The following is a 21335-nucleotide window of genomic DNA, read 5'->3' as shown; positions in this document are numbered from 1 at the left end:
CATGGAACCATTGGCGATTGCCTTAAGGAGTGACGCGGGGATACAGGGTCTAAGTTTTCATGGTGCTGACCAAAAGTTGTGGTTTTATGCGGATGACCTCCTTTTGTTGTTACGGAATTTAACGGTGTCCCTTCCGGCCTTGCTGAATGTTTTGGATATATTTCATGCAGTGTCTGGATTTAAGGTTAACTGGTCTAAATCTGAGGTGTTACCAATTTCAGGATATTGTGACAAGAACTTGATTACTGGGATAGGGTTTCAATGGTGTGAAAAGAAACTAAAGTACCTGGGTATATGGCTAACCCCACTGGTAGATGAGATGGTTGTGGTAAACATGAACGAGGTTTGTACTGATTTAAAAATGAGCATCTTGAGATGGTCTTTACTTCATTTGTCCCTATGGGGCAAGGTGAACGCTATCAAAATGAATGCAGCCCCAAAGATTAATTACGTTTTAGGTATGCTTCCGATGAAAATTGGTCAGCATTACTGGAAAAAAATTGATGGTTTCTTACAGTCATTCCTGTGGGATAATAAGCCACCTAGGCTTAAATTGTGGAAACTTCAGTTGCCAGTAGAAAAAGGTGGTCTAGGAGTACCGAACTTCAGGGCATATCATTTAGCCTTTTCAAGTCATTTTATTGTGCCTTTTTTGATAGATCTGCCTGATCAATGGGTAAATGCAGAGGCCAGTATGTTGGGTCCGCTCCCTCCAAGGGCAATTCTCACAGCGACCAACAAGTCATGTAATAATTCACCTTTGACGGTTTTTCTGAGAGAGACATGGAGACAGGTTCATGAATTGTTAGGCTCGGTTGCCTCAAGGACCATTCACTCATCAATCTGGTTGAATCCATTGATTGCTATTGGAGGCAGGTCTTTATTTTGGCCGGATTGGTTTCTAGGTGGAGTGCTCTGGATTGATGATATTCTGGTGGATGGAGGGTGGATTGGGGAACGTGAGTTACGAGCAAAGTTTCACATTGATAATTTCAGGACTGAAGACTTCAGGAAATTGAAAAGGTGTATTGGTGATGTGGCAGAGCTAGGAAGTTCAATGGTGAATCTCTATCTAATGGAGAGGGAGCCAGGTGGTTGTTCCATTGCTAGCAGGATATACAATTGTATTGTGTCTGCTTATAAGGAAAATTCTGATTTGAGAGATGAATGGGGAAGGAGGTTGGGGTATGAGATTTCGTCTGAGGTATGGCTGGATATGTGTGCGAATGTTAAACTCTGTGCAATTGATTTGGTGGAACGGTCGAGACAGATAAAGATCCTCAATAGAGTGTTTTGGAGTCCGGAGCGAATGTTTAAGAGGGGGCTATTGGATTCGGATGAATGCTGGTGTTGTGGGAATGGAAAGGGAAGTCTGGAACATCTGTTGTGGGAATGTGTGCGTGTACGGGGATTTTGGCAGGAGGTTTGTGGTGCCTGTCTGCGTGTTTTGGATTTGGATGTTGAATTGGATTTCATGACAATGATTTTGGGAGGTGGGGAATTGCTGGATGATCTCTCAATGTCACGGAAAAAGTTTTTACTCCGTGGAGCTTGCATGGGCAAAAAGCTGGTTCTCAGGGGCTGGAAGTCACGGAATGCACCTTCTCTGGATGATTGGGTTGAGGGGATGTCTGTCCTTGCATCCATGGAAAGGGTGGTCTACAAGCGGCAAGGGAAGTTGAGGTTGTATGGAAAGGTGTGGGATGACTTTCTGAGTATTTATTGATTTATTACAAGTTATGTATGTATAATATTCTGTTATTCAGTGTATTCTTGCTGAGTATTTTTGTTTTGATTGTTTGATTGATTATTTATGTGTAAACTTTATAAATAAATAAATTAACGTTTCTGGAGTTGGAGCCTTTTGCTTCTTGTCAGCTGTGAACTTGCTAAGTTGACTGTAAGACTGTTATTTGTCACCTACTGTGACAGTCAGTGGACATACAGGGCCCAATGCGTGGAATATTTGCCCGGTCCAAAGTGACTTTGCACTGCTAAAAAGTGATGTTGCACTGCTGACAAAAACCCTGATTCATGGAACCATGCACAGTGTATTTTTGCAGTGCAAAGTCCGGGGAAAGTCCTTTTGGACTGCAAAAATGTCTATGCGCTGACTTTGCACTGCACTTTGCACGGTTCCATGAATCAGGGTTTGTGTAGGCAGTGTAAAGTCACTTTTTAGCAGTGTAAATTCACTTTGCACCGGGCAAATATTCCACGAATCAAGCCCTCAATGTCTCTTCATGCTAAATATTTAGGGTGAAAGACTACCCCAGCAGACCAGGAAGCCCTTTCATTTCTGGACATTTCTCCCCATGTTACTGGGGTATTCCTATAGGGTGGACGCAGGCGAGGGGACAGAGAAATATGGGGCATGGGGGTAGAGTAGCAAGGGGGAGCTAGAACGGGAGCATGATGAGGGGAGATGCAAAACTCGCTGAAATGCAGTTACATGTCTGGCGCGGGGGAATCCATGTCAAAGAACATGTGATGTCACTTCTCTTGATGTTTTAAACGACACAAAAAAAAAATATTTTCTTTTTGTGAAACAGACACCATTGTCTGAAATATAAAAGCAGTCCGGAAAGTAAAATGTTGTTTTCCCAACAAGGTTCGCTGTGGACGCGTAACAAGAATGACCCTTTTCAGACCTCACCTTCCTCATGAGCTGAAAACGCGTGCCGAGAAGACCGCACTCAGCCGAGCGGGGTAGCCCTCCACGGTAAACTAATAGAAACGCTCTTTAGAAGGGTAGGTATCAACAAAGGGGATGCTTTCCACTTTTGGGGTTTTAGTTGCTCCATAGACAATGAAAGGACAATGCTGTGTTTGTCCCCAAGCCCCGCACCCACATGTGGCAAGCAACACGACAACAGCTACCCCCCCATGGATCTGTGGTTCAGGGTGGAGCGAAGAGACACGAGGGAACTATAGATAAGAAAAATGTAGCTCGTCCTGCCTCCCTCCCCCATGCGTTTCACATATGCCCCACTATACACAATTCTAAATAAAACCCAGCTCCCTTTCACCCTCTTACACTTCACAGTTGGGTCCGTTATCTTACCTACGACAAAAAAATATCAAATGCATGGAGTCCTGCCACCCTCGACTATGTTCTGTCCACCCATGCCCAAAGATGCTTGCCAACTTGCCTCTCTACCCCAACTCACTTGCCTGTTACATTTATATTAATGTATTGGTGATTTTAATCACACTTAATACCAGTCTCCCACAGCTTCGAATGCTGGACCGGGGATCAGCCATTGTGCGTGACATTGTCTTCATCCCACAGTAGTCGTGTTGCCCCTAAGCTACCCTCCTGTTCTCGCTGAGCTTTCGCACCCATGCCCCCACTAGTTTGGTGTTGGCTTCTGACCCGGTGGGAGCTGCAGGCTGTTGACATCTCACAGTGATAGGCCCACTGCCAAAAGCAGTGATGCTCCCTGTCACAGCGGGAGCAATGCCAAACATGGCAGCAAGACAGTCAGAGGGAAAAGACTGTGGCCGAGCTGCGCAAGATCCTAGGTGCTGGACAACTGGTCTCTTCTGCTTCCCACAAATCTAAGGGACTTAGGGGAAGCAGAGAAAATGCCTATTCACTGCTGTGAAGTCAGACCAGTACATTTTGATTTTTGTTTTTCATTCACATGACACAATAGCCATTGAATGGCCGTTTAGAATATTGGGGGGTATAATGAATTGATAGGTAGCGATAGAACATCCCCTATTTCAGGATACCAGATGTTTAACCACTCCACCAAATTCCGAGTTTAAGAACTGAGACCATTTTATTTGTGCTGTCTAATATGACAATACACACAACACTTTATCTCCCCCTCGATCATCTCCCTCCACCACCCGCCCACCTCACTCTCATCCTTCCCCTTCTCTCCTTCTTCTCCTCCAGACCTCTCCCTCGCCCTCCCAGTGCCACTGCACTACTCTCCCTATTCCCTTCAGATTAATAGCTTTTCTAACTGTTTTGTTGACTGATTCATTACTATAATTTGCTTCTACCGTTAAATTATTTTATGTTTTTTATGTATCAAGTTGTTCAATTGTGCAGGGCTTTGGTGTAAAGCGCTATATAAACCAATAAATACAAATACAAATACAAATACAAACACACCGAGAAAACAGGGCATACAAGATTGAACATTGCCAGAGAAAATCAGTCACTTGCCGATCATAATATGATTAGGCTGCATTCAGAAGTGGGCGTGAAACCGGTTTCACACTCCGATAGTGTTGGCCAATGGGAAGACACAGATTGTTTTTAGTGATGGGAAGTTGTGTTGGAACATTGGAAAATGAATAAACTGGGGAGAAGAAATGGTTCTCATCTTTTGCCAATTTTATTCTCGTCACCAACAACCTGATGGTGGGAAGAGGCACCACAGCTCCTCTGCAAAGACAAGTAGCTGTAAGCCCCTCACACACACGATCCATGAAATTTTTGCACGGTTCAAACTGACTTTGCACTCCCGAAAAGCGACTTTAATCTGCAGACACAAACCCTGATTCATGGAACTGTGCAAACTGTATTTTTGCAGTGCAAAGTCAGTGCAAGTAGTCATTTTTGCAGTACAAAATGAATGCACTGACTCTGCACTGCAAAATACACTTTGCACAGCTCCATAAATCAGGGTGTGTGTCGGCAGTGCAAAGTGACTTTTCAGCAGTGCAAAAATTACATGAATTGGGCCCACAGCGAGTGCTGTCAATAGGGTTGCAGGCTGCTCATATGGTGTGTTGAAGGTCAAATACAAGTAAGTATGCCATAAGGAGCGGTGCGTCTGCCCACCCCCTGATGTTGCAGCGCACTGAATATTACCGCACCGGGATAAATATGGTGTGAACCCTTGACATAAACATTCAGTGCACCACTAGCTTTTGCTGACTCAATAACCTGAGCACGTACCTGTATCAGCATAGGTAGAACATTCTAGAAACCACGTTTGCATTTTGACATGCTCTGACCCAATGCAAACACTTGAGCTTAACACAGGTGAACATTGTGCTTACTTCTGTAGTTGTGGATTGTGAAATTCGGGTTTGAGGCCGCTTCCGGCGGAAGTCTAAAGGAGAACTTCTGCCCAGTCGGAGATAAGTCTCTGTCTGTTGCACTAATGAACTGGATTATCTGAAAGAGAAAGAAAACTACATTTGAAATCGGTGCACTCTTCATGAAATACTTCCTAGAGTAGCCGTCAAACAGAGCACCAGAGGCGAGACAAAAAGCTGAGATATTTTGAGCTGTTTCAAGCAACCTTTTTCTCATGGTAGGTGAAAGGACATATTATTTTGCTCTTGAATATCACTGTGGGAAGCTACTGCACAACGGTCATCAATGGCCTTATTGTGTAATAGGACACTGTATTATGAATAAGCAACGAAAAACAATCATCTGATGTTGACCAGTACATTATATCCAGGTTTTCTTTTTTAATATGGCACTTGTGGCTTTAGGTTTTCAGACAAGTAAATTATAATTATAGGTGCTACTACTAACCAGTCACTGATATAATTATATTGATGTCAGAGTGATGAATTCTTGATTATTCATACTTGACAATGAACATCTGATCTACATGTTTAATGCAGCTCTCTGCACCAGAGACGCAATTTTAACACAGCTGTATTGGCAGTATGACTGCTCATCAAACAAGATAATTTCATTCATTAATGTGATATCATGTTGCAGAGAACGTGCATACGTTCAATTGTAGGGCTATGGGAGACGGTATGGCTTGGAAATCACAATAGCACCAAAATTGCCCAATGAGGGAAAGGTGCATCGGCGGTCTGTGCTGCCAGAAGGGCTTAGAGCGTGGAGCTCCCACTCAGTGCAGAAGTGCTACTGTGAGTGCCACCGCTGGCATTGGATCCCCTCCTCGTCCGGGCTGCTCCTGACAGACACGTCATGGACCCAATCCATACTTTTAACCAAGGTCACACCTGGCATATATGACATGGGTCAAAGACTTCAACCCCCACCGGCACTCAAATTCTTCTCTTGGAGGCACCTAGAAGACGCATTGTGACCTTGACTTCACACCCCGGCCCCTGGACCACTGTTCCATTTCCTTGCCGGGCAACAACCGGTAGTCGCAGCCCGGCACCATATTTCAAGATCTGCCTCTCCCTCGCCTCACTGCTTATTGCTATGTGGGCCCAGGGAAACCAGCCTTTTGCCGGCATTCAGTCCCGACAGAATTCCCCTCTTTTGTTAAAAAAATATTCCTCAAACCTGGAACATAACAGCTTTATAGAACATGCCCTTGGGCTGTATCAGTAGTTATGGCTGGTAAACCTCATTACATTCACTTTCTGTGCTCATGCCTTTAACTCAGTTTTCAGGGCCCATAACTCCAAGTTGGTGTCAATAAAGCTTAATTATCACATTTCATCTATTATTGACCTCCTCTGAACCAATCAGAATTCTCAGAAAGGAATCTTTAATCTCTGTTATCGACCTCATTCCAAACCTTCTGACTTCAGCATAAGCCTGACAAGCAGCCCAGAAACAGTTGTCTGCATCTGTGTAAAGGCAGGAAGGAGCAAATGCAGTTCAATTGCCAACATCACAATCACAAATGAAACACAAACACCGTAATGTTATACAAATCGGAGATTGCATTGCTTGCTGTTCGGCTCCCCCCATGCAATTTTCAACCCTTGCATGAAATAAAAAATGCCTGCAAACTATGCTTTGCAGGATGTGTTTTATTATGAATTCCAATGGAATCTGCCTGCTATTGAACAAGTGCAATTGCAAGGGATACTTCATTGGAATCCTTTGATTTTACACCTGCATGAACATTTCTTGCTGTAGTAAAACTGTGTGCTCCTTCAAGACGGAGGAGGAAAGCACAGCACAGATGCACAAACCGCTTTGCTGCCCTCCTATGCATTAAAGGAGGAGGAAAATAGGGCATGTCATGAAACACAGGCGCAAAAGCACAACACATTGTTTTTATGTTTTGTCGAAAATTACCCCCAGAATGTGCAATCTGTATTGGTCAAAGTTCCATTCTGATTAAATGTACAAGTTACTTGTATGTGCAATGTTTCCATACACTTAAAGCACTTTCTTTTTAGATGCAGACCTCCATGTGCTAGCAGTCTTATACACCTTGTGAGGGGTCATTATTGCTGGGGATAATAATCCTTCCCCAACTTGTAGCTCTCTGCTTCCCCTATGGCAATAACAACAATGACTTAGAGGCAGGCCATTATCCATGATAATGACCCTTCCTCAGTTTATAAGGCTTGACTAAGACAGTGGTAGAGCACAAAAACAAAGAAGAATCGTTATTATGGAAAATATTAAATATTAACTTTATGAATAGTAGTTATTCAGAGACATAAAGAGAAGCACTTAACAGAACGTTTAAGCCATATTATATGTAGTTTCTAATAACTATGATGAAGTCTTGAAAGGACCAGTTCTAATTAATAGTAAAATGTCAGTATAAGGACCAGTGCCTTCAGAAGTGGCTTTACGTTTTTCTTTCAGGCAGTTAATGGGCCTCATTACGACCCTGGCGCTAATGGGTTAACGGGGCTGTAAAAGGCTGCGGCACAGTTAACCCATTAGCGCCTTACTACGAGGTCCCTTTGCGGGACCCGACCTGAACGGCTGGTCTAGACCAGCCGTTAAAGTAGGGACCCACAAAGGGATCTCGGTGCTAAGTACGGTACCGCAATTTGCGGTACCATACTTAGCGCCTTCCCCAGTCCCATTGAGCCCTATGGGGCAAAAATGGGAATGGGGAAGAGCCAATGTTCAATGGGGAATTACCGCCCTGCCAACCTTGGAATGGGGTGGTAATTCCCCATTGAACATTGGCAGACTCGTTACGATACCGGCTCCAACCATGGTGCTAATAGCGCCATGGTTTAGTGCCAGTATCGTAATGAGGGCCATTATCAGAAACCCCAAAACTGATCCAAAATAATATTCTCTGTGACAATCATCAATATGTTCCTAGTCTTAGTTCCAAGTCTTAGGTACTTGACAGATAGGATTAACTTCTGGAAAAATAAGACCACATTTACTAAGACAACAGCACTTGGAAATGCCCCTGCTTCCTGTTTTAATGTTGTGTTTAATATGCCAGCATAGGTCATGTAATGGCTACACAAAGTAGAAGGTGATATTAGGAAGGATGTCACAATGTGGCACAGAGAGTCAATGCTATTCAACCAGTGTCATGTTAGCATCACTTTTTATACAGTAAAGGGAAAGGGAGACAGTGTAACAAATAATGTCCCATCAAACTAATACTGTCACGATTGGGTGAAATCATGATAGGTGTTAATTGAGCCAATGGGCCTCATTATGAGTTTGGAAAATTAATTTACCATTAACACTACTCGGTCACATGAAATTACCCAAGGATTACAAATGGTGGTAAGGCAGTGTTCATCCCCACATTTAGAGACTATTGGATTTCGTGTGATTTTCTGTGAGTGGTAATTCCACCCTGGTAAATCCAATGATTTTTGGGAATAAAGTCGAGCATTTTACCCTAGATAAAATGTCTTGTTGCATTAGATGTCCATCGTGTAAATATGGCACACATGAATTTCATGCAAAGCCCACATCACTAGTATAAATTCTATGGTACTTGAGAGAGCTTATACAACATTGATGCCACCCAATGCCACATTGGGAAAATAGGAACAATAGGCAGTGACAGGGGTAAAGAAAAGAATGAGGGGGACACGAGAAGGAAATACATGAGCTAGTGATGTGCCGGATTACATACCACATCATATGCATATTTAATCATTAAGTCCCCCTGATGTAAAGGAATCTTAACTGTTGATTCACATGGCTTGCCTGCACAAGGGCCATGCCTTCCTGTCTTCACCTTTGGGGTTTCTGGGGTTGTGATTGTAGGGGAGGACTGGTCCAGGAGACCCCCCTCGCCTGCGTTTTCTCCCCAGGTGAGGGCTATGGCTCATTGGGCGTCCCCTCATGCCACCCGGGCCCAGGTGATGGAGGGTTCACCCGCTGGAGACATTGCCCACACGTATTGATTGCCCACATGTATTAAAATTTAGCTAGGCCCAGAAACCATTTTGTCTGGTGAAGATGGTGTGAGCTCAGCGCACTGTAGCGCGGCCCCCACCCTTGGAGAGTCTCAGTCATCCCTGTCGCCGCAGCACCCTGGCAGATCCGCTGCGAGCACGTTCCCACGAACAAGACGGACATGAGCTAGCGTAATACACTAACATTGTAACAGTTCACCTCCCGCAGTGTATCATCGCTCCCAGCATGACCCGGCCAGCAGGCCTGGGCAATGAAAAGAACAGTAAAATGGTCATCAGATGGCAGACAGTCTTTATATATTAATGTCAAGACCACTCGCAAAGTACGCTTTCTTCCACAAAATCCCTTATATTACAAAAGCCTGTAAAATGTATAAACATAAGAAAGCATGCTTCCATGATATAAGCGATGGCGAGCCCACACCATTGCAGTTGGGTGCTAATAATAAAGGAACGCACCAGGGATCTATTTGTTACGTGTATCACTGGGAAACTTACACTCTATGGGCTTGCGCCATAACTGAACTAATGCTGCTAGAGGACACGAGAAGACGAATGTAACCATACAGAGGGCTTATGTGAAGGATGCACGAGAAGGCGCTTGTCATGTGTGCATGTCTAGGCCCCACATGTGCCACCACCGTCACAAACAGTGGCAGGTTACTTTCTATGTACTCCACCAATCCTAATTCTACCTCACTTACTGCAAATATATATATGCATATAACTAAATACTGTAGTTGTTAAAACATAATGTATGAATAAGGTGCTCAGACTGGGTATAATCGAGACACATCCAGCAAAGTTTAAATGCAATTTTTGTATTGATTTGAATAAGTATTATAGAGTGTTCAAATGTTTGTGATGTCTTTACCTAAAATCGGCAACACACGAGGGAGATACCTTTGTGAAATACGTGCAAGGCCATTCCCCCTCCCACCCTGCGAAGGCTGCCAAGGCATGAGAGCAGAGGCCGCGCCGCACTGCTTTACCTCCCCCAACCAGACTGGAGCCGCTTCAAAGATTTGTAATCCCCTCTGTAGCACCCAAGGCCGCGGCCCGCCACCTGCATTATTTACAGCTCAGCAGTAAACCTCTGCCTGAACACACGCGCCCCCTCGTAAACCCCACAACCCACCGGACCATCTCAGACTTATGGCCCTGTGCAATCAGGACACCCAACACTTTGACAACACACAGCGGAACATCCATAACAACTTCTAACAAGGCAGAAAGACCTGTACCGCCCGTCCCAGGCCCTGAAGCTTAGCCCCTCGACCTATGGCCCGGGTCAACAGGACACTGGTAACCATGTCCTGACGTATTACCTCCAGACCCCTCACAAGGTACATTCCTCCTGTGTTGCATTAAATTGTAGTATAACCTATTGGAAGATTTACTAAAGAAAATAATATTGAAATGACTGAATGACTGCGGTGTGCATGGCATAGGGCAACCAAGTCAGGAAAAGACATTCATCTCTGACACTGGCCACAATGGCGCAACAACACCGTCCGGATGAACTCAGCTGACCTGCCAGGCCCAGCCCAACCCACGAGGCTGACCAGTGACGTCTTCCAGCCAAAGCCAACCACATCGCAGCAGCACCTATAGTTAGTCGTCGCCACCCAATCCCATTGAACTTGTGCCCCCTATAGTGTGTAGGTTCTTATGACGTTTTTTGTAAATATATACGCCTGTCTTTGCTATTGTCAGACAGAGCGCTCTCGGAGTTTGCAGAGTTCTTTGCATGCCCTATTCCGATTGATAAACTCCCATTTACGCTCACCCGCACTCTGTCTTGGCCTTATTCCCATTTTGGGAGAGTCCTTCATTGTCTCTCATTGCGGGGAGGATCGTGCTGTTTGGGGACGCTTGCCTTCAGTGGTGACCCCGAAAGCGTGATTATTATTATTATTATTATTTCCCAACCTAACATTACCGTCCCCTTTTGGCACGAGAATCTCCGGTCGAAAAGGGATATGCACGGTGAGCCGGCTCCGGGAGGCTGCCCGCCAACGGCGACGGGTACACTAAGAAGTGCGCACTCAATAGAGAGAGGGTACGGGATCCCGGTTGAAAAATCCCCTTTGAGTACCGCTCGCCGGAGCCGGGGCTGACTGTTGAGCTGACGGCGACACTGCCTGGACGGACCCAGTTTCGGAGACTATCGGTTCAAGACGGGCACGTGAGTACTGAGTGCGAGCGATTGTAAAGGGAGCGGGGAGAGAAGTGTAGGACAGGTAACGAAGAGGGGGTACGCAGATCTACTAAGGATCATCTTAAATTTTCCTTGCTTTTTCTTTGCATATGGCCATTAGGATTAAGAGGTGAATAAGAGATAAAAGTGACGGGAACCTAGCTCCGAAAGGGGGTGGAAGGCGGCGCCGCATAGTGCTATCTTGACTAGTACTGGGAATATATGAAGAAGTGGAATATAAAATAAAAGTGTTCAGCAAAAGGGGGCACTGAGAATATATTAGTGACCGCTATTACTTCTTTCTTTTCTTTTCTTTAGGGGTAGGGGGAGAATAAAAAGTGAGATTAACACAAACTTAGAGGAAAGGTAAGAGAAAAAGAGTCCTACTAGAAGGGGGGAGAGCAGGCTAACATATATATATGCGCATCCATATATTCAAATAAGACGGATAGGGACAGCCGGCTAGGGAGGAAAGGGAAGGCAGCTTGAATGGTGAATTGAGTGGTACCAAGAGGTGTGTGCACCTCGTATGTGTCAGAAGACAATTTGATGTTGCGAATGTGTAAAACGGCTATAAATGTATAATAGTTAAATGGTCATGGTAAGTGTGACCGGATAAAACTATTTGAAGACAACGTTGATACAGTGAAGTGAGTGGGTACCTTTTGAATTCCGGGTTGATATTGTCAAAATAAATGATGGGTTGCTCTTGTATGTGCCCCCCAAAGAGAACAGAGTAGAAACTGTGTACAGTCAGTTTTGTATTGTGCAGTCAAGGGGGGGAGAGCCCAAACGAGCCTAACATTGAATGTGAAGTAGAATACGAAAAATAATATTGATACTACACTTACATTGTAGTTGCAGACACACAGAGACACACAAGCACTAGGAGGGCACAGAGATGGGGGCTGAAACACCCTTATCACATATTTGTAAGAATCTCCCAGGGTACGCGGAACGGATTAAGAAATATCACGACCAATGGATAACTGAGCTGAAGGGAGAGGGGTTACCCCAGATATGGCCAGAGGGAGGGTCATTTGATAAAAGTGTTCTGGATATGGTGACCACATGCATTTATTTGAAGTACAAAGGAAAGCAGTTGCAAAATAGGAGGGAAATATTAGATCTTTGGAGGTTATTTGAAGAGATACCACCGCCCAAAACACCAGCATTAAATCCTGATCTCCCATCCACCACAGACAATCCACTAATGATACAGAAAGATGTCAAAGAATTGTCAAGTGTAACACCACCAGTAGAGGTAATAAGTTTGTACCCGATATTAAAAAAGCCTGTACCCGCAGAAGGATACAGTGACCTGACGTATGTGCCTCCCCCGACAACTACTACACCCCACCGGCCCACTGCACCCCCACCATATGAAAGTACGAGAGAGCGAGGCCAGGCGATTACACAAAGGGTGGACATAGAGAAACTCACAGATGATTTACAGTCAAGACTCTCAATAGCAAAAGATGAGCTCTCGAGGATAAAAGACATGTGCGGACAAACAGCACTTACCGCGACTAGATCAGGGCGCACGTCTAGAGCGCCAGGTGAGAATAGAAAACCTGATGAGGGGTGGGAGAAAGGTGAGATACTGTTCAGAATTGAAGAAGAACCGACACGAATAATTGAAATAGAGACACGCGAGGGAGATACTGACAATGATGAAAGGCCTATGGGGGACAGAGAGGAATTACTATGTGACATAAGGGACGAGTTAGAAGAAAGTGACAGGTTGAGCATGGCAATAGGAGGGGGAAGCGAAGGGGGGATGGTACATGTTCAATGAGAACCCTGGATGATGAGTGGACGGGGCGACTAAGGAACAGGGTGGGGAAAATGGCATCACTGGGAACATCAGCAGCCAAAACGGGTCCGGATGCAACGACGAAAGGAAGGCTACAGCTCCCGTTGATACACAGGGGAGGAGGGAGGCCTAACTATATCCCATGGGCACAGATGGATAAAGCCAATTTATTAAAGCTATTGCCCCCGTTATCAGGAGAGGCAAGTAAGTGGATATACGCCTTTGAGAAACATACTGCTGGGGTACCCCTAGCTATAGGAGATGTGAAAAGTCTGCTCGTATCAGCAGTGGGCGATCAGGCTGAAAGAGTATGGGTTAAAGCCGGTTTCCCGGGAGTAACGTTAGACTGTGACCGCCATGATGGGGCCTCCTTTAACACAGTGCGTGCTAGGGTGTGGGATGCCTTACGCGAAACATTCCCAGACACACCGGACTTACAGTCAGTGATGCAGTGTACAATGAATGACGGGGAGGCGGCTATGGATTACATTTTTCGGGTCCAAGAGATGTGGAGAGCAGAAACGGGCACACCCTGGTATCAATCGACATCTTTATTTTACTTCATTATAAAAAGAGGGCTCCCAAAGGAAGTGCAGAAGGCGCTCGACAAGATAGCAGGTATTGAAGCAAAGGGATGGCCAGAAATTCAGAGCATAATAGTACACCATTGTAAACGAATCAAGGAGAGGGAGAAGGAGGTGGCGCAGAAAAGATTGGCAGACGAGGCGAAGTTAGTACAGACAAAGTTGGTGAAGGTTGCAGCAGCAGTAGCCGCGCTCCCACACAGCAGGGAGGGAGATGATGAGGAGGAGGGGATGATAGCACTACAAGGAAGGGTGGCAACTAATTGGGCGGGAACAGGACAGCGGCAGTGGAATGAGCAGGAGCAAGGCGGAGGTCCGCAGTGGCAAGAGTGGACCCCTCGAGGGGGACGAGGTGGGTACAGGGGCCGAAGAGGAGGTGGACCGGGGTACGGGGGAATGGGAGGAAATGGATGGCAGGGTCCTAGAGGTGCACAAGGAAGTTGCTGGAACTGCGGGCGATGGGGGCATTACTCTAGAGAGTGCAGAAGCAGACCCAACAACGGGTTCCAAGAGGTAGAACAATATGGCCATCCCCACCCAGGAAGCCCATATGGTCTCCCAATGGGACAACAGCAACTAAGAAACCCAGGCCAGGGTAATGCTGGCCAGCAACAGGGACCCCAGTACAGAACACAGAACCACCCACAAAACAATGACAGTATGCAATACACGCCAGGTAACCCTTTCGCGACAACAGCAAACGGGGCCCCCGCACCAGCACCTTACAACGGCATGTCAGTGGTTTCAGGAAGTGTCTTTAATTAGGGGGGGCGATGAGACACCCCGCATAGGACAGCCCACAGAGAACACTTGCGTGTCCAGTTCTATCCACCACCTACAATGCAGCAGAGGAACCATTGGTAGGGGCGCAGATAGGAGACAAGCAGTTCATATTCATGGTTGATTCGGGAGCGGAGAAATCATGTGTCAGAGAGGGCCGGTTCCCGTTATCTAACAGGAAGTTAGAGACACAGGGGTTCTCTGGGGCTGTAATTGATGTTCCTTACACAGAAGCTTTGGATGTAACAGTGGGGGGTAAGACTGTGAAGGCACCCTTACTGTATTACGAACATTCCCCAATAAATTTGTTAGGGAGGGATCTTCTGAGTAAACTTAACATGACCATATCATTTACCGAGAGAGGAATAGTGTGTTCTACACCCGGGATATGCCCCTTGTGTGCGATGTTGGTAGTGCAAGCCTACACAACCACACAGGAAATACGAGGGCTGCCACAAAATGAGGAAATGTTTATTGAAGGGCTAAAGACTTTGGCCCTCATAATTCCAGAGCTAAGAAGCATGGACTGGAGGATTCCAGCGGAGTTCCTCTTCCGCCCCATAGTGTGTCCCAACGCAGCACCAGGATCAGTGGTATCATTGGACTTGCACGCTGTACAGGTATCAGCGAAAAGGATCGCTGTGATTGGAGTGGACAGGGAAGGATGTGAGTGGCGCACAGTGCTGTGTACAAACGCCAACATCGCCCTACGAGAGGTAACAGATGAGGATCTCTTTTCAGACACAGAAGGGGATGGCGAGATAGTAATGGAAATAGCGATGCCCTGTGACATTTTAATCCAAGCCAGGGAGACCCCCGTCCAATTGATGACAGTGGTAGGAGCACCACCGTCATTTTTTGATGACGACATGAGGCTCGTACCAAACAATTTATGGACAACAGGCCCCCATGATGTAGGGCTGTTGCACGGAGTACAACCTGTGGTAATAAAACTAAAGCAAGGAGCAATTTTACCCCGAGTTAAACAGTATCCATTGTCCCGTGAAGCTGAAGAAGGGATAAAAGAAACAATAAATGCACTACTAGCACAAGGGATAATAGTGCCTTCAAATTCCCCATGTAACACATGTATTTATCCAATCAAAAAAGCGAAAGGAGGGTCTTGGAGGATGATACAGGACTTACGCCCCCTCAATGATGTAATTCAGAAGGAGTTCCCTCTAGTCCCGAACCCTGCATCAATACTATGCAGCATCCCGAAAGTGGCATCACATTTCACAGTAGTAGACTTGAAAAACGCATTTTTCTCAATACCCCTGGCTGAAGAGAGTAGATACCTTGCAGCCTTCACACTGGGGGGGTAAGAGATATGAACACTGCAGACTACCACAGGGATACTGTGAGAGCCCGAGCATATTCAACCGCATATTGCATGAAGACTTGGGAAACCTATCAGTTGAGAGTACGATTATTCAGTATGTAGACGATTTATTAGTGTGTGCACAAGACGAAGCAACATGTAGAAAAGATTCAACAACGCTCCTGACTTTACTGGCCAACAAGGGATACAAGGTAGACAAGGAGAAGCTACAGTACTGCCTGACTGAGGTCTTATACCTGGGACAGCTCATATCAAAAGATGGAAAAAGAATAATTCCCGAAAGGGTAGAAGCAATAAGATCAGTAGGAGAACCCACAACAGTGAAAGATATGCAGAAATTCTTGGGGATGTGCAACTATTGCCGAGCATGGATATTAGATTATGCAGCATACACGAGGCCCCTCCTACAAGCACTCAAGGAAGCACAACAGGAGAATGAAAAAATACAATGGTCATAAGAAATGAGCGAATCATTTCAATCATTGAAAGAGCTAATTTCAAGCGCCCCAGTACTAGCAAACCTCGATTATGGACGCAAATTTTACCTATTCTCACACTGCAAGGAAACACTCATGACAGCAGTACTGACACAAAAAACGTCCTTAGGACACAAGCCATTGGCTTACTATAGTGGTACTTTAGATGCCGTGATGCAGGGCCATTTCACGTGCGAGCAATCACTCGCTGCAGCCGCGTTCGCGATTGAGAAAAGTGCCACAATAGTAATGGGTTGCCCTGTGACATTGTTTGTGGAACATTCATTATTTGCAATACTTGAGAGATCAAAAAGCACACTGACCACACAGCGGGCGACAGCCTACGAGATTATATTGTCCAGCGCCAACATTCATATAGTGAGATGCAAGACAGTGAACCCCGCCGCATTCATTACAGAAGCGTGCACACTAGAGGACATGCAGAACCACGATTGCGCAACCTACACAGGAGAAAGAGGGGAGGACACAGTGGTGTGTGAGAACGCTCTAAGCGAGGGGGAAGTGTACTTTGTAGATGGGTCTGCATCAATTGACGTGGACACGGGAGAAAAACACGTTGGCATGGCAGTAGTGAGGTTAGAAGACGGTGAGTATGAAACACTAGTACAATACCGCCTCCCATCACATTACTCCGCACAGGCAGCAGAACTGATTGCGCTCAAAGAAGCACTACATGCAGCAAAGGGTTGTGCAGTGACAATATACACAGACTCAGCTTACATGACGACGACAGTACATGGAGGTCTAGCAAGATGGGGGCGTAGGGGATTTAGACGGGCAGACGGAACACCAGTACAGCATGCAGAATTGTTGAAAGAGTTAATTGAGGCCCTACAAAACCCTACTGCAGTAGCAATAGTAAAGTGCCAAGCACATACATCCAACACAGATGTTGTGTCTTTGGGGAACGCGGCAGCGGACGCTGCCGCCAAGGAGGCTTCCTATTTTCAGAAATATGACACAGGTGAGTACATGCTTAAGCACAAGAGAAACGAAGAGCCCCCAGAAGGATACAACATGATGCCCATATCACAAATACTAGAATTGCAGGAAGGAGCTAGTGCAGAGGAAAAATTGATGTGGACAAAACGGGGGTGCAGCAAGTCGGGAACAGACCTGCTGTGGCGGCAAAATTACTCAGGGAAAGTGGTAATGCCAATACAGTTACTAGAAGTTGCATTTCAACAGCTACACTTCCCTGCACATAACACCAAACAGCACATCGCAGCAGAAATACAGGAAGAATGGTTTGTGCCCTGTCTCCAGGAGCATGTGTCTCGATTTGCAATGGAATGTACAACATGCCAAATATACAATTCAGGAATGACATTACGTACTCTCCGGGGAACAATTTCTAAACCCATTGGCCCATTCAGAGAACTGCATATAGATTATGCAGACATGGGGGAAAGGTGTAATGGCGCGCGGTACATGATCGTGGTTGTGTGCCCATTTTCAAGGTGGGTGGAAGCAGGACCCTGTGCGCGACCTGATGCCAAAAGCGCCGCCAAGTTCCTAGTAAGGGAAGTGTTCCTGCGCTGGGGAATTTGTGACGTGATTCGCTCAGACAACGGCACTCATTTTGTGAATGAGCTTTTCAAGGAAGTCACTACATTATTGGGAATAAAACATAAATTGTGTTCGATTTATCATCCTCAAAGTAATGGCGTAGTGGAAAAGATGAACGGACTGTTAAAGGGCAGGTTATCAAAACTATGCTTTTCATTGAAGAAGAATTGGATTTACTGTCTACCCCTTGCGCTATTTGAATTGAGAAATCAGCCAAGCAAAGACCACCATTTGTCCCCGCACGAGATCGTGACTGGGAGACGAATGAACACAGCACACTCTCCACTGCGCGAACACTCAGATGCTCACAGAAGCGCCGCAATATTGGGAGATGAGTTCACAGACTATTTAAGGAAATTGACAAGGGCAGCGCGCGTGATATCAAGGCAACTCTCCCCACCCTTCACTAGAGAAGAGGGAAACGTAACAGGATCTGTCACGGAGCCAGAGCAACAGCTACAGCTGATGCCAGGCGACTCAATTTATGTCAGAAGCTTTGTGCGTCGGTGGAATGCACCACGATTCCATGGCCCATACGAGGTAATATTTTGCATGCCCACGGCAGTGAAGGTGAAGGGCTTGAGGTACTGGGTGCACTTGACCGATGTACGGAAGGCATATAGCAATGTACAAGAGGAGGTAGATGAGGAGGCACAGACAACAGCAAACGATGCAACTGAGCAGAATGTCTGAATATGAACTTGTGTGTGTGTGTTGGTACTGGACTTGAATGGGAGAATAACTGATAAGGAAACTTAAAAAAAAAAAAATGTGTTCTCTCTTTTATCTTGTTGAGTTGTATATAATTAATGGAATGACCAAATTATGGCCTGTATACACCCTTGTCTGTGAATACCCCTCCCCGCATCCCCACCCGCTTCCATTCCCCGTCAAATATATATTGGCACTGATGGTGCTAGCAAAATGTTTACATGCATGCACTTAATGCACTTTTATATCTCAAACAGGAGCTTCCATGGCATCTAACGGGCAGCCTGCAACGGATAGAATTAGTAGAATGAGAGAATTAGTACATGAGAGATGCAGATATTCGTATGAGTGTGGATTATCTGTATGCATCACATTGTTTTTTATGCTAATGTTTGGCCTGGTTACATATTGGTTTGTAGCGTTCATCTCTATCGAGATGAACGAGGGGGGAGGGATTAACAGCACTACTGGGCCCAATACAACTACAAGGGTCAATACAAGGGAAGGTGATTTTTTGATATGGGACGGAACTAAACTTGTATGGGGGTATCATACCACACCATCCAGTGCTGTCATTTTACAAAGAAAAAAGCCACAAGGTGGAATGCAGAACAACACAGTGTCTCCACCAGGGGTATCTAATTACAATGCCCACAGTTTAAATGACCGAAACCCGTCTGCCATATCATGGTTGTATAACACCCCCACCAGCCAGCTGCCCCCATACTAAAAAACAACCTGCCAGATAACGTCAGGAAGGAAGAGGAAAAGCTACTAGCAATACAGGAAATATTATATGATGCATGGGCCAAGGGGGGCGGGAATGAGAAAGGGGGGTCTAGTTTGTCCCTTGCCCAGGGAGTTGGGAAGTACATGAGGAACAAGAACAACAGACGGAAGAGGGAAGCAGGGAGGAGGAAGTATGATGAGTACTATGGGCTAGGTCTAGATAAGATGGAAGACCCACGACACCCCCACCAAACAAATAAGTGGTATGCAGATATGAGTGCCACAGCTAAACAAACAACAAACGAGAGCTGTTATGTCTGCTCCCTCATCCCTCACGCATCAGGTACACCCAAAGTATTGTTACCCAAAGAGTTGCCAATTATAGATGCCCAATGTCTCCTTCATCTCACGTTATGCAGGATTAAGAACACCTTCCAGGCACATGAAGTGACTTTTCAAATGCTGCAGAACGAGAAAACGTGCTACCCAAAAACGGCAGGGGTGGTATGTCTGAAGGAACCATTTTTTGTAATTGAAGGGACACTTTTTTCTGATAACAAGCGGAAGGATGAAGAAGTAGTGTGCAAAGCGGAAGCACTGAGAGGTGTGGCACCGGAGAAATTGCAGTGGATAGAAGAAACATGTACACCAGTATGGAAAGAACACATTTCAAAACTAACTTGGGTAACCGCCATCGAAAAACCTTTCAAACTACAGAGCGAAATGGACTATGAACTGTGTTTTAAAGGAGAAGGGAGGACCTCCATGGGAACAAACAAGAGCTGTAACAAGACCCTCACCATCCCAGATCTAAGAAAAGGGACTGCGGCCCTTATGGACACGTACTGGGTATGCGGCAACCAGGCATACCTACACCTCCCCCCGTCATGGAGTGGCAGCTGCTCAATGGCCACTCTGCACTCAGCCCTAATGGTGATACCAGAAAGCCACATCGATGGGAGCAAAAGGACACAGGAACGCATGCAACAGAGTGTGGCTCAACCAACTGCAGAGTCACAAATGTATGTCCTGTCTTCCGGACGCAAGGGAGAGGTGCTGACCCGTAACAGACGAGCATCAAATTACATATCAAAGGCATCATCAGAACTATTGGCTCAGATCCCAGACAAATATCGATTATTCAGCTCAGCAGAAACATTTTTTGCCTCGCTCGTCTCAAGTGTCCAAGCAAGGGCAAACGCAAAATAGTTCCAGATAATCCGCTGGGAATTGATTCAGCTGGCAAACGACACTGAAGAAGGGTTCAACATAATAAAGGTGGAACTAAGAGCTTTACGACTGATGACCATGCAAAACAGGTATGTCCTGGACCTGTTGACGGCGATGGACGGCAGTGTTTGCCGAAAAATAGGAAGTGCCTGCTGCACTTTCGTACCTTCTGAAGACGCAGAGAACGGCTCCCTGTCCCATGTGATCGAAGCAGTCCACAACCTAGGAGAAAAAATGAAAATGGAAGGCGGAGCAGAAGACAGTACATGGTTCGATAACATCTTCTCCTGGGTCCCCTCATGGCTTGGAACAACTGTGAAATTTTTGATGCCAGCTGTGGTGTTCCTCCTTTTAATTTTTTGCCTGTGCCAGGTGGGTCTTCGAGTTTGTACTAACGCAGTACCAAATGGTGCAATGATGATGGTGACAGTGGGCAACTCACACGGTACAATAAAAACGATGCAAGAAGCACAAGTACAAACAGGGATAGATAACACACCCAGGTACCAACTGGTGCCTATGTACCACGATAAGGATATTGTAGATAAGTTGTGGCACACCACCATCAAAGAGCCCCGTATACTAGAATTGTACGAGGAAGTTTGGGTAGATTTGGAAGGAGATGGTGGATGTATATATCTAACGTGTACTCCAGATGAATACGCCAGGAGAGGTGAGAGCTTAAGGGGGGTGTGCAGAGCATGGATGCCCATCAAAGGAACTCCTGCATGGGATGAGGCAGTGATGGACAAAGCAGAATGTAGGAGGATAGAAGATTTAAAGAATTCGTTACTTAAGTAACGAAAGGGGGGAAATG

General features: G+C 45.8%; 1 protein-coding gene across 1 annotated transcript in view; it reads right to left on the bottom strand.

Annotated features, from left to right (window-relative positions):
- CDH12 (cadherin 12) overlaps window positions 1–21335 on the bottom strand; it is a 1497293-nt gene that overhangs the window by 104996 nt on the left and 1370962 nt on the right. Inside the window, exon 9 of the mRNA XM_069613705.1 lies at window positions 5026–5143. Within this exon, the coding sequence (XP_069469806.1) occupies window positions 5026–5143 (118 nt within the window). The remainder of the gene's footprint in view (window positions 1–5025; window positions 5144–21335) is intronic.

This window comes from Ambystoma mexicanum, chromosome 5p (genome assembly GCF_040938575.1).
Source record: "Ambystoma mexicanum isolate Mex_15411 chromosome 5p, UKY_AmexF1_1, whole genome shotgun sequence".
Taxonomy (NCBI): domain Eukaryota; kingdom Metazoa; phylum Chordata; class Amphibia; order Caudata; family Ambystomatidae; genus Ambystoma; species Ambystoma mexicanum.
This window is presented reverse-complemented; position numbering and strand designations above follow the sequence as displayed.